Here is a 12,901-nt window from a genome sequence, read left to right as displayed (position 1 = left end):
TATTTCTTGAACAGCTTTAGGTTACGCAGCAGGGGGGCACACCAAAGGGCATGGCAGCAGTATCTTACACAAAAATAACACAACTCACTTCACATTAAAGAATCACCCCAAAAATTGCTGTCAAAAGCACTTTATTTCTTTAATTGCTTTAGGTTACACAGTAGGAAGGCACAACAGGGCATGAAAGCAGTGTACTACACAAAAATAACAACTCACTTCACATCAGAGAATCACCCAAACACAATTGCTGTCAAAAACGGTGAAGTGGGTTGTATTATTTTGTGTAGTACACTGCTATCATGCCCTGTTATGCCCTCCTACTGTGTAACCTGAAGCAGTTAAAGAAAAAAAGTGTTTTTGACAAGAATTGTGCTTTTGTGATTCTCTGATGTTAAGTGAGAGTTGTGTTATTTTTCTGTGTGGGGGAATGCTGGTGTAATGTGTCATAATGCTTTGCCTACTTGTACTTTGAAAGGGAGAAAATATTTTTTTAAAAACTGTATTTTGTGTTGTTCGTGTTTTATTCTTTGTTGTGCAGTTGGTTCCCATCATAGGGAACAATGGGGAGGCTGGCCAGCCATCTCTGTAGGAGGTGGGGGTGTCAGGGGGTGGTTGTCTGTGTGTCAGGTCAGGTGCTTTTTCCCAGGGACAAGTTGGCACTCAGAAGTTTGCCCACCATTGTGGCATCCCTGGACTGTGCGGAATTGCCCTGGGAAAGAGAGTTTAGAAGTTCCCAGCATAGGGAAAAAAGGGGGAGGGCTGGCCAGCCTGTTCCTGGGGTTATGGGTGTAGGGCTGCTGGGGGTGGATTTGGGTCTGTGAGGGGCTAATGTGGGGATTTGGGTCTGTGTGGCAGCTGGGGAGAATTGGGTTTGTGTGGGGCTGTAGGGGGTGGACTTTGGGGGCTGAGAGCACCTACTTGGGGAGGCCATGAAATGCCCCCCCCAAGTGGGAGCTGGCTGAGCCTTGGTGGGGGTGGGAGGAAAGGTGAGAGAAGGGCCTCTGAGGGTTGGGGGGCATTTTGCATGCAAAATGCCACCCCTGGCAAGACAAGCCTCCCCAGCTGTAAGTAGTAGAGAAAAGGTCACCTACTTAGGGAGGCCATGAAGTGCCCTCCCAAGTGGGAGCCGGCTGAGCCTTGGTGGGGGGTGGGAGGAAAGGTGGGAGAAGGGCCCCTGAGGGTTGGGGGGCATTTTGCATGTAAAATGCCACCCCTGGCAAAGGAAGCCTGCCTCTTCATTTTTTCCCCATAGGAAATAATGGAGATCAGCAGCAGCAAGCACAAAATAGGAGATTAGCAGCAGCAACCTAAAGCTATGCCCTTTTATAGGCGAGGATAGGGGGACCTGGTTTGGGGGGCCATGTTATGTTCAATCGGTCTGAAACTTGGGGGGTTGTTAGAGGGGAGTTAGAGGAAGGACTCCGCCAATTTTGGCTTGATTCGGTGGGAAAATGCCTCCCCCAGGCTTCAGAGAAGCCTGGGGGAGGCTTTTTCCCATTGAAAAGCAAGCAAAATGCTGCCCCGAATTGCCCCGAATCGATTCGGGGCATGCTGATTCGGGATTCCCGAATCGATTTGGGATTCCCCAAATCACCCCGAATCAGGGTGATTCGGGATTTTTTCGGGATTCGGATTCCCGAACTGCACACCCCTACTGATAAATGATCTCTAACAAAATAGTCACAGACAGACCACTGTAAAACTGGCCTTGATAGTGAAGTTAGTAGGAAAATAAGAAAAGAGTCCTTCAGAATATCAAATCCTGCATTTATTTCCATGATTTATTGATCTTTTAATTTCATTTCACCAGTTAGAAATGCTCTAAGGGATCAGTGCAGTGGTTACTGAAGAAAAAGTGAATGGAGCAGGTAGACTAGATAAAATGTGAGCAGATCTTGATTTTTTTCTTTTCTTTTTTTTAGATGATGCTACAGAAAAAGACCTGTCTGACCTGGTGTCTGAAATGGAGATGATGAAGATGATTGGGAGGCACAAAAATATTATCAATCTTCTTGGGGCATGCACTCAGGATGGTAAGAGATGAGATTAATATACTCATTATATAGTATATGTGAAAGTGAAAAGCAAATGAGATTGTAAATAGGTGATTTTTTCAATGAGAGCAGAAAGGAGCTGGTGGATTTGAAATTATTTGTATGTAAAAAAATTCAGGAGGTAGCATTTTGCATTGAAGAAGTGTTACAGAAGCTAGGGTCAGCATTTTTTTCCATCAGTGAGTTGTGCATTGAATTATTATGCAGTACTAGACATATTGGTATATTTTTCTATTTCCCTTCTTTTATACAGTACTTCCCTCCAATCTAAAGAATAAATGGATTAATATTGTCCATTCAATTCTCCTTTATTCTATGTAGCCTGCTTTTCTCCTCTTGTAATTAAACACCAGGCAAGAGATAGGTAAAAATTGTCTAGGAAGGCCAAATCTGGATGAAATATTAGCTTGATCCCTCAGTGGAGCTAGGAAGTGCATATAAGTACAGGCTGCCCTTTCTGTGGAATTTCTTTATTCCTTGCTCTGTCTTTTCTGCTTTAGATATTATACTCTGCTTTAGGTCTCTGCTTTAGATATTATACAGTATTGTTGCTCAGGGGTGTTGGGGTTGGGGAAAGACAGATGCTATGTTTGCATGAAGATTGAAACATATATCATGGAGTTGGGATGAGATGTTGAGCTGTCATTCTACATAATAATTGCTTGCTGAGTATGTCTTTCATGAATCAGAAATTTAGATTCTTTTCTTCATTTTGTAGGTAAAACGGCATTAAACACATATGTTCTAATTTGCATTCTCTTCTTGTGTATTTGTCTACTTAAAGGGCCCTTGTATGTACTTGTGGAATATGCTTCCAAAGGGAATTTACGCGAGTACCTGAGAGCCCGGCGACCACCAGGAATGGAATATTCATTTGATATTAACCGGGTACCTGAAGAGCAGATGACATTTAAAGACTTAGTTTCATGTACATATCAGTTGGCAAGAGGCATGGAATACCTGGCATCACAAAAAGTAAGTCAGTTCTATAAAAACATTTCTTGCTTTTCAAGGCAGAGGTGAGCAACGTATAACTTGCAGACTATAAGAAGATGCCCAAGGCAGTTTTGTGCTGCCAATTGACATCTTTGTCACATTTATGAATCAGTGTTTTGAAATTTGATGAGAAATATTGGCATTCTCATCCAGAGCCATCTCAGTTGTACAATATGTACTAGGAGCTCAAGCATATGCAAGCTTCTGCATTCACTTCAGTGAAGAGAGCCACACTCATCAAGGGATGCATGTGTCGATCTTCTCACTTGGTTGCAGTGGATGAGAAGAGCCCTGATTATAGGTATAGCAGTAGAGATAGTTATAGAAAATTGACATTATAGCCGTTATAGGAAATTGCTGAATTGGAATGGAAAATTGTGAAAGGCATTGTATACTAAAAAGTGGGACAGTTGTCTCAAGTTCTAGCTGTGTAGAATTTAGGTGAGATGAAGGAGTGGAATTACACTTTACCTCTAAATCTGCCTGATTTTGGATAAAGGCCCAGTGCACCTAAAACCCAACACAACCGTTTATCTATATATTAAGTACATTTATATCTTCAAGAAGCTCTGGGCAGCTTACATTGTTCTCCTCTCCTAATCTTATTCTCACAAACTTGTGTGCCATTCTAGTCCCTAAATAGTAAAGAGTCCAGTAGCACCTTTAAAACTAACCAACTTTATTGTAGCATAAGATTTTGAGAACCACACTCTCTTTGTCAGCCGGCTAACTCCTCTGGATCTGTTATGATCACTGTATCTCAGAAAGATATTACAGAGCTGGCAAGAGTACCAAAAAGGGCAATCAGGATGATTAGGGGTTTGGCACACCTGTCCTCTGAGGAAAGCTTGAAGAGTCTAGGACTTTTCAGTTTAGAACATAGATGAGTAAGGAGGGGTGTGATAGAGGTTTATAGAATTATGTGTGAGATAGGGAGAGTGGAAAAAGATAACTTTTTCTTTCTCACCCAAAATACTAGAACTCAGGGGCAGTAGATACAGGATGGGCAAAAGGAAACACTTCTTTATTCAATGACTCATGAAAATGTAGAATTTGCTGCCAGAAGATGTAGTAATGGCCACAGGCATAGATGGCTTTAAAAAGTGGATTAGACAAAATCATGGAGGATTGATCTTTCAGGAACTACTAGCCATGGTGACTAAAGGGAACCTGTATCTTCACAGGCAGTAAATCTCTGAATACCAGTGCCAGGAGGCAACATCAAGGGAAGGCCTAGGCCCTCATGCCCTGTTGTTGGCCCTCCAAAGTAACTGGTTTGTCACTGTGTGAGGGGAGGGTGGAATAAAAATCGAAAATAAATAAAATAAATAAATAAATAATAAGATGCTGCTCTAGATGGATCACTTGCCTGATCCAGCAGGGCTTTTTTTACATTCTTATAAAAGGTATTTTAGTTGGAGAGGGAGAGTGACTGTTACTCTCTTTTTCATGGTAAGCAGGGCTTGGAACCTGTTTTTCCCCAAACCAAGTACAATTGTCTATCTGATATACCACCCAGAGGTTTTACCCCCCCACACACAAAGGAATTGAAAAATTAGAATTAATGCTTTGGTTTTTATGCAGATCAGATTTATTCAATATTGCATTAAATGTGTAGGTATTTGACAGACCAAGAATTAGGGGAGGCACACCTTACTGTCGGGACAGTTGAACAGGAATGATCCTATACATAGTATTTACATACTGGAACCAATCCAGTATTATCAACAGTGATAAAAATGACAGCAGTAATAAAGTAAGTTTGTAGTCTTCATAACTGCTGTGTAAAAACAATGATGGTGTAATCACCAAAGGGCTCGGAGGAAGCAAGTCATGTGCAAATCTTATTATTTCAAATCTTACTATTTTTAAATTTATCTCATAGATTTAAGGAACTGTCTCAAAGCATTAGACCATTTGGTGTTGGTTGCTTGCAACTTACAACTCCACTTGGCAAAGTCTGCAGCTTTCATCCAGTTTAAGAAGTTTTTCTCTGGCAGAAGAGCCCTTGGATAAAGGTTTCTTAGGCTGGAAGAAGGCTTTAAACTTGGTAGGATACAAAATGTAGCAGGATGATTGATTGGCTTAGCTGATACTGGAAGCTGGAGAAGACATTTTCAGTCATGTAAAAATACCAGGCACAGGCCAGTGTCTACTTTTCTTTGCTAATGTGGCATTGCAGAACACTTCCAGAAGGTGTGGCAAAATCATCCCCCATGTTCATAGAAAGATTTTCAAATTCTGTGGCTGTAGGCATGAACAAATGCAAGTAGCCTTTAGTGCTGAACAAAATGACCACCTCTACTGCAAAGTTTTCAGTTTAGCAATCTGAATGGCATTTTCAGCTTTTAAAAAAGTATTAGTAGGCCTTTTTACAAGCAGACTTGATCATAAAAATTCTGCAAACGCACTGCATTTAATCAGGGGTGCAAATATACATGAGTAATCAAAGCACAAAGTTATGCTTATTAAGGGTTCTGTTAAAATTAAGTCAGGAAAAAATTAAGTCTTCAGCAAAAAAAATGTCACAAAATGAACTTAGGGATGCATAGATTCAAATATTCATGTGGATAAAGTGAGAGCTGTTTCGCCAAGCAGGCAACAAATACATAACCTTGAATCTTGCCTTATTAAATGAATAGAGTAATACCTAGCTAGCTGACTGAATATGAAAAAGAGATCCATTCAGATCTCTAGAGGTTCGAAGAGAATTGCATGTTACTGGGTTTTGATAGCGGGTGAAGGAAAAAAAGAAAACTCCATGAACAAATTTGTTACTTGTCTACTCATAAAATACTTGCTTGGTGAGAAAACTAGCAGAAAGAGTAAAACTTGGACATTCGTTCCTTGGAGACCCATATTACCCATAGCTATACATTGTTTTTTGAATAACACAAGAAAATTTAAGGCATTCTTAACCAGCCCTGTTCTACTTAATTGACTGGATATGTTGTTGATGGGAGTGCAAAGTCAGCTCTGTTTCTGATTCAGGAGCAAGTTAGTTCTGATTCATATTGACCTGGTCACATTATTGTGATGGTGGAAGAGATGAGAATTTGCTACTAAGCAGCTCATATCACAAATGGTGCTGTACTTGAAACAACTAAGCAAGACGCAGGAGATCTGCCAGTGGATTTTTTTCTCTTTTTAAAGCAGCCGTGGACAGTACCTTTCACCCAGTGCCATTCTCCCAAGAAAAATTAGAAATGTGTCTCCTTTTTCAATTGGGGGGAAAACTTTGCTGTGAGGAGCACTCCTCTTGGGAAGCAGCATGAAGGAAAGGGCTGTGGCTGAAATCCCTAGACAATCATGACCATGATACTCATAGTGAAAGGCTGTGTATGCATCAGACAGTGACAGTGGTGGCAGGGTGCTACCTAAGTTGCTACCATTATTGAGAAAAAAGAGAGGCAGAAGGGGACCTTGCAGTTGGCGTTGCTTGGCAGTCAGTGAATGCAGAGAGTGGCTGGGATGACACTTTGTAGGTGTGTGACTGATGAATGTCCTCATCCATACTCTCATTGAGAAATTTTCTTTTACATGATGTACTACAATGTCAATTTATGTCTCTTTTGTGGAAAAAAAAATGAGTGTGTATTCGTGAAGTGCAGTATTATGAGAGGATTTTGATTCTTTGTCCGGCCAGATCTCATATCAAGGGACGGGGAGGAGTTTACTTCATCCCTGCATATTAGGGGATTTTATTTGATAGAATTGGCTTTCTGTCTTATGATTATAGGCAGCCTTTTTCTTAATTGATCCATTGTCAGTCATGCAAACACTGGATGGAAGATAGTGATAAAGAATAAGAGGCAACTCATTTTGTTTATCATATTATTAGTGCAATAGTTGGGGATGTGGCATTAGATGGCCATCTTGCAAGTGGTTAGTTGCTGGCCTAGGTGTTGAAAATTTCATGGGATAACATTTAGCTGGCAGTAAGCAACGTTTGTTTGGTACTGGTTGTGTTTAAGGACAGTAAGAAGGAATTAATATTTTGAGAAAACAGTGAACGTCTGGATTATATTGACTTGTCTTCATGGCTCCATCTCCAGGAGTAAAAGTGTAGTTGTCGCAGGAGTTCACTTGGAGACTTTTCACACTTGTACTTTACAGCATTTCCACACCTGTTTCATGTCACGTTTGCAGAGGTTTCACACTTGCAAGCTAGTCATGGGACACAGTGCCACTTTTAGTCCACGGTATCCCCGATTTTTCCCCCTGCGGATATACCACGAAGTTATTTTGAACCCGCTGCCAACTCGCAGCTGGCCCGATTAATGCCAGTGTGAAGACTTTTGTCCTCTTTTTGCTTCTCTCCCCCTCCTTCTCTTTTTCCTCGGGAGCTGATTGGTCTGTGCGGATCTGACCACACCCTCTCTCCTCAGACTGCTTTGTCTGCCCCCCCTTTTTTAACATTTCAGCATTTGGTGGCTGTACAGCGAAGTGTCCCAGCTTACCTGGCTGGCTGGCAGCAGGGAAAGCAGAGCGCAGAGCGGGAGGGAGGCGGGCAGGGCTGGGGTTGTGGGGTGCAAGTGCGCGCGCTCGCCGTCTGTGCCCCGGAGCCTCTGTCCAAGCAACGCCCCCAAAGAACTCAGGCTTGGCTTAGCAGGCAGCCCTGGTTGGGGGGGGGGGAGCTTCAGTTGTGCAAAACAAGAGGTGCTTGGTTTGCAGTCTGGGGCTGAGCTAACTTTAATCTTCACTCAGCTGCCTCTTGCCCTTGCCAGTGCCAGCGAGTTTGTGAACCGGGGATTATATGTGGCCCGAAGCGAAGGAGGGCGGAAGACTGGGAATGAGCAATAGGTGTGAGAGACTTTCCCTCCAACAAGGCCTCCACTCAGCCTCTCCTCTCTTCTGGCTCCCATCCTTGCCCCCCCCCACTCCTGCATCCTGCTGCTGTGGCTTCCTCTTGAGCTTCTGTTATCACATTTGAGCTGTTTGCTTCTCTACACCACCCTCTCCTTTCCCTTAAGCTGATTAGTTTGTATGGATCTAACTCACCCTCCTCAGCACTCCGTCAGCTTTTTCTGTAATTTTTTTTTTATATTTCTAAAGGAAAGTAATGTTCCAGCATTAAAATGGCATTCAAACAAACATGGGGAGTCTTTCTCCAAAAAGATCACCACACCCCATCCATTCAGGGTTCACATGATCACGTGAGACCAATGGTGGCCAGAAAATTTGCTGGGCAGGGACAATCAGCACTCAACACCCCTAAGTGCTATTTTCAAATGTGAAAAGTTAGGTTTCGAAAATGGCTGCACAGAGATGCAGTATTGATGTGCATAGGGAGGGGTGGGGTTTCAAGTGGTGACATCACAAAGTTACAACGCATGCAAACTTAAAAAAAAAAAGGTGATGTGAATTCCAAAGCCCACAAAGCGCGCAACAAAACTGGGGCTTGTGAAACAAAATGCAGGACACCAATTTGAAACACCTCAGACAGTGTGAAACGCGCGAGTGCTGAGCCAAATCTATTGTGACTCCTCGTGGCGACTCCTCGGAAAGGATGTGTTAATCCTTGAGTGTGAAATACCTCTAGGTCTTCTTCCCATTTAGAGCAGTTGCAGTTGTATTCTTGAGTCAGTGCCAGCCCAGAAAGAACTGAACTAGCAAAACAGGATACTTGTCAGAAGGCAGGGCATTGTACAACTGGGAGAGCAGTTATCACTGAGAAACAAAAAGCAACAAAACGAAACAGGAAACAAACAAACAAACAAAACCCACAACCCACTCCCCCAAAGGATTATAGCAGTAGGACTGTGAATTCTGGTTCTTCAAATAACTCAGTTTCCATTTCACTACTATTTTTCCTTCAGGGAACCATTTATTGGGCAGAATGAATAAGCGAGATGGTACTGTCTGGTTGTATCAATCATCTAGGAACTCAGGACCTTGAGAAGATTATCTTACCTGTGTTTTTCTGCACAACAAATGGTCACCATTCAAAAAAGTACCAAAAGCAAATACAGCAGATTTTAACAAGCAATTTTAAAGTTGCAATAAAATATTTTTATTTATTTTATTTATTTATGTGATTTATAGTCTGCCTTTCTCACTGAGACTCAAGGCAGATTACACAGTGTGAGATTAGTACAGTCAATATCAGGAACATTTCCATAAATAATGCTCTAGGGTAAATAAATACAAGTTCATAAAGACATAGCATTAGTAGGAACCCAATATAACATAGTGGTGAGGTTTATGGTTCCAGTGGATCATCTGAGATCCCCTCGTTACAATACAGCCCTCCTATCTGAGTAAAAAAAGCCTTTTTGAATAATTTGGTTTTGCATTGTTTGCAGAAAGCCAGGAGAGAGGGGGCTCTCCTGACTAGAGATGAGCATGAACAGCAATACGAACCAAAAAAAAGCCACGAACAGCCCAATCTGCTGTTTGTGAACAAGCTGTTCATGAGGCCCCATTCTAAATGAAAAGGTGGTTGTTGCACGCCTTGTTCATTGCTGTTCGTCAAGCCAGACAGTCTGGCACTTGCAATCAAATCCCTTGCCAATTTAGACAGGGATTGTCTGAACTCTGTCTAAACTCCTGCTGTTGCCCTGGAAACCCCAATCTAAGCCCAATTTAGCTTGATAGGCAGGTCCTTTCAAGTGTGGAGCTCCAAATTTGTTACAACAGGGGAGCAAAGAGCAGGGGGGCTCCCAGCTCTGACTTTGCAGACACTGGAGAGACAGTTGCCATTGGCATTTTGATAGAATGCATTGGAGCTTGAATTTTCTTTGTGTGTGGTGGGATAGGGATCTACCCCTTCAAGTTCCAGGGCTGCTGCCAGGCTCTGGACCAAGCTATTATTTATTATTAGTACCTTTCCTGCTGCCTGCTCAGGTAAGGTTTCTGGGAGTGGTGCTGTGATGTACTCAGCTTCAGATGCTGAGATTTCCAGTCAGTGAGCTATGATTGACATGTTTCCTCCGCCCCCCCCCCACCCAATGGGGCTAGCCTGAAATGGCAGTTGGGGATGGAATGTTGGGGAAGCTGTCAGTTGGAGTTGGAGAGTAAACAAGACAGTGAAAGAGAGTTGCGGTCTTGCTTTAGACCAGAGAGGGTCAGCCAGAGAATCCTCTGTGCGAGGAAATAATGTTAGTGAAACACTTTTAGTCCTAGAACTAAAGTGGGGAAAACCAGCACTAACTCCTACTTAGACACAAGAGATCTGGGAATTATAGAGGGCCAAGGAAGTGGGTATAGTGGAGTCTCCCCTTCAGTGCCAGGAACAGGGTTATAGCTCATAACTATAATGCCTGCCCAGTATCTAGTAGGGGTTTGTCTCAGTGGAGCACCCTTAAGTTTGGAGATGAGGGGAAGTCATGCTGTCTGTGCGTTAAAAGGGAAACCTTTGTGAATCAGTGTCAACCTCTGAAAGAAGCCAGCAACCTAGTGTTAAATCAAGTGTTTTGTGCCTCACACCAATGAAGTTGCTGTATAAAAACCTTTCTGTTTCTTCTGTTCAAACACCTTCCTACCTGCCTTCTGACTTTACCTACTGTAAATAAACCTTCAGTTACGTTTTGAACCTCCCCAAGCCTTGTGTGCCAGTTTCTGCTAAAGGGAAGCGCAAACCCCTGATCTGTCCCCTACTAACACTTGGCTGGGTAACCATTTTTAATATTTCTTAAGGGTGGGACAAGAAGGAAAGTTGAAGCTTAACATCAGTGACATTACCAGAGGCTTCCCAGCTCAGTATATGGCTTCATAGGCTTAAAGAGGAGAAGTTTTACCTCAGAGTAGGGGAAGGTCAGCCTAAGCCTGAGTTGGACGTGGGTTTGTGGCAGGTGCGGTAGGGATCTACCTCTGCAAGTTCCAGGGCTGCTGCCAGGCTCTGGGGCCAAGCTATTATTTATTATTGGTACCTTTCCTGGTGCCTGCTCAGGTCAGGTTTCTGGGAGTGGTGCAGTAGGGATCTTGACTTGGATGATGGCTGGAGGAGAGCCTGCTGGCTCCCACGAACAGCCAACCATGAACATGTTTGTGAACAGGGCCATGTTCGTGGTTGTTTGCGAGCTCCTGTTTCTGGATGGCAATGAACAACGAACATCATATTCAGGGTTTTTTTCCTGTTCATTCCCATCTCTACGCCTGATCTCCTCAGGCAAGCCATTCCACAGGGTAGGGGCCACCACAAAGAAAGCCCGTATATGAGCTGCTGTCAATTTTGCCTATGTGTGAGGTGGCACCTGCAGGAGCCCCTGTTTGGAAGAGTGAAGCTGCTGTGGATGAGCATAGGGAGGGAGGTGATCTCGTAGGAATGCTGGACCAAGGCTATGAAGAGCTTTGTAACTGATAAACAATACCTTGAATTGAGCACTGCAACTAATGGGAAAGAGCCCTGTGGTGCAGAGTGATAAGCTGCAGTACTGCAGCCTACGTTCTGCTCATGACTAGAGATGGGCACGATCCAAAAAAATTGCCGATCCAGCTGATCGTGGATCGGTACCGGTGACGATCCTGACTAAACGATCCACACCGATCATCTCCCGTTTTCGATCCGTGGTTTGTGGAGGCCAAAGCGGGGCGCACTGCTATTCCCAGCTATGTGGGAAGGTGGGTGTTGGCGGTGGCCACTGGGCCCGGTGGGCACAGGGAGACGGTGACAAGCCGCCTCCCCTCAGGGGGCAGGGGGTCTGGCTGCTTGCCAGCGGCACCCCTCATGTGCCCACCCGCCAGGCCAAAAAGGAGCATGCTGGCGAGAAAAGAACGGTGGGTGATGCCGGCAGCATCTGTGTTTGTGTTTGGCCGTCTGTATTTGGCCGTCAGAGCTGTCTACCAGGGTTTTGCAGGGATGAGATTGGAGTGCCCATGGCTACAGAACACCCCCTTCCCCCTCCCTCCCCTGGCTGTCTTCTCCCAACTGGTGACTGCTTTGCTGCTCCGTGGTTGGAAGGAAGCCCTGCTGATCAAGGAAAGGTGGGCTTCCATTCGGGTTTCCAGGGCGACAGAAGGAGGGGGAACACAGCTCAGGCATTCCCCTGGCTCCGTTGCCCCGGGAATAGATTACTGGCGCCTGAGTGTCTGGCTTCCCGATCCGAGCACGATCCAGCCCCGATCCAGCCCCCTCCCGATCGCTGGATCGTTGGCCGTGGCCGATCACGATCCGCTGAGTCACGATCGCGCGATCGCCATTATCGTGGGTTTTTTTGGATCGTAATGCGGATCGTGCCCATTTCTACTCATGACCTGAGTTCGATCCTGGCGGAAGCCGGGTTCATATAGCCAGCTCTAGGTTGACTCAGCCTTCCATCCTTCCGAGGTCGGTAAAATGAGTACTCAATTTCCTGAGGGTAAAGTGTAGATGACTGGGGAAGGCAACAGCAAACCACCCCGTAACAAAAGTCTGCCAAAAAAAGGTTGTAATGTGACATCCCCCCATGGGTTAATAATGACCCGGTGCTTGCACAGGGGGCTACCTTTACCTTTTAACTAATGGGTAGCCAATGGAGTGACTGCAGGATGGGAGTGATGGTCATGCTCCTGCTTGTTCCTGATAACAGTTGAGCCACAATGTTTTGCACCAATTAGAGTCTCCAAGTTAGTTTAGATGGGAGAACTATGTATAGTGTATAGTGCATTACAACTATGTATAGTGCATTACAATAGTCAAGTCTTGATGTTACCATAGCATGGATCCAGGTGGCCAGGTCAGCCATGTCGAGGTAAGAAGCCATTTTCCAGTCTAGGGAGAGGTTGTAGAAAGCATTTTTTTCTCCACCCCGCTGCATTTTTAATACTGAAACTGCTTCTTTCTTTATCTTTCCCTTTCTTCTCTCCCTTGTTTATTAGGGTTTCTTGGCATTCTCTAGATTGGAAGCTGAAATCTTGTTCTGAGATTTTTG

At 44.2% G+C, this 12,901-nt stretch overlaps 1 protein-coding gene across 3 annotated transcripts in view; it reads left to right on the top strand.

The window, feature by feature from the left end:
- FGFR2 (fibroblast growth factor receptor 2) overlaps positions 1-12,901 on the top strand; it is a 133,192-nt gene that overhangs the window by 108,635 nt on the left and 11,656 nt on the right. For all 3 annotated transcript variants that reach the window (XM_054982606.1, XM_054982604.1, XM_054982605.1), the window contains 2 exons: positions 1,923-2,033; positions 2,839-3,029. In XM_054982606.1, the coding sequence (XP_054838581.1) occupies positions 1,923-2,033; positions 2,839-3,029 (302 nt within the window). The remainder of the gene's footprint in view (positions 1-1,922; positions 2,034-2,838; positions 3,030-12,901) is intronic.

The sequence above is a fragment of the Eublepharis macularius genome, chromosome 6, assembly GCF_028583425.1.
Source record: "Eublepharis macularius isolate TG4126 chromosome 6, MPM_Emac_v1.0, whole genome shotgun sequence".
NCBI lineage: Eukaryota > Metazoa > Chordata > Lepidosauria > Squamata > Eublepharidae > Eublepharis > Eublepharis macularius.
Note: the sequence above shows the minus strand (reverse complement) of the source record. Positions and strands in the feature narration are given on the sequence as shown.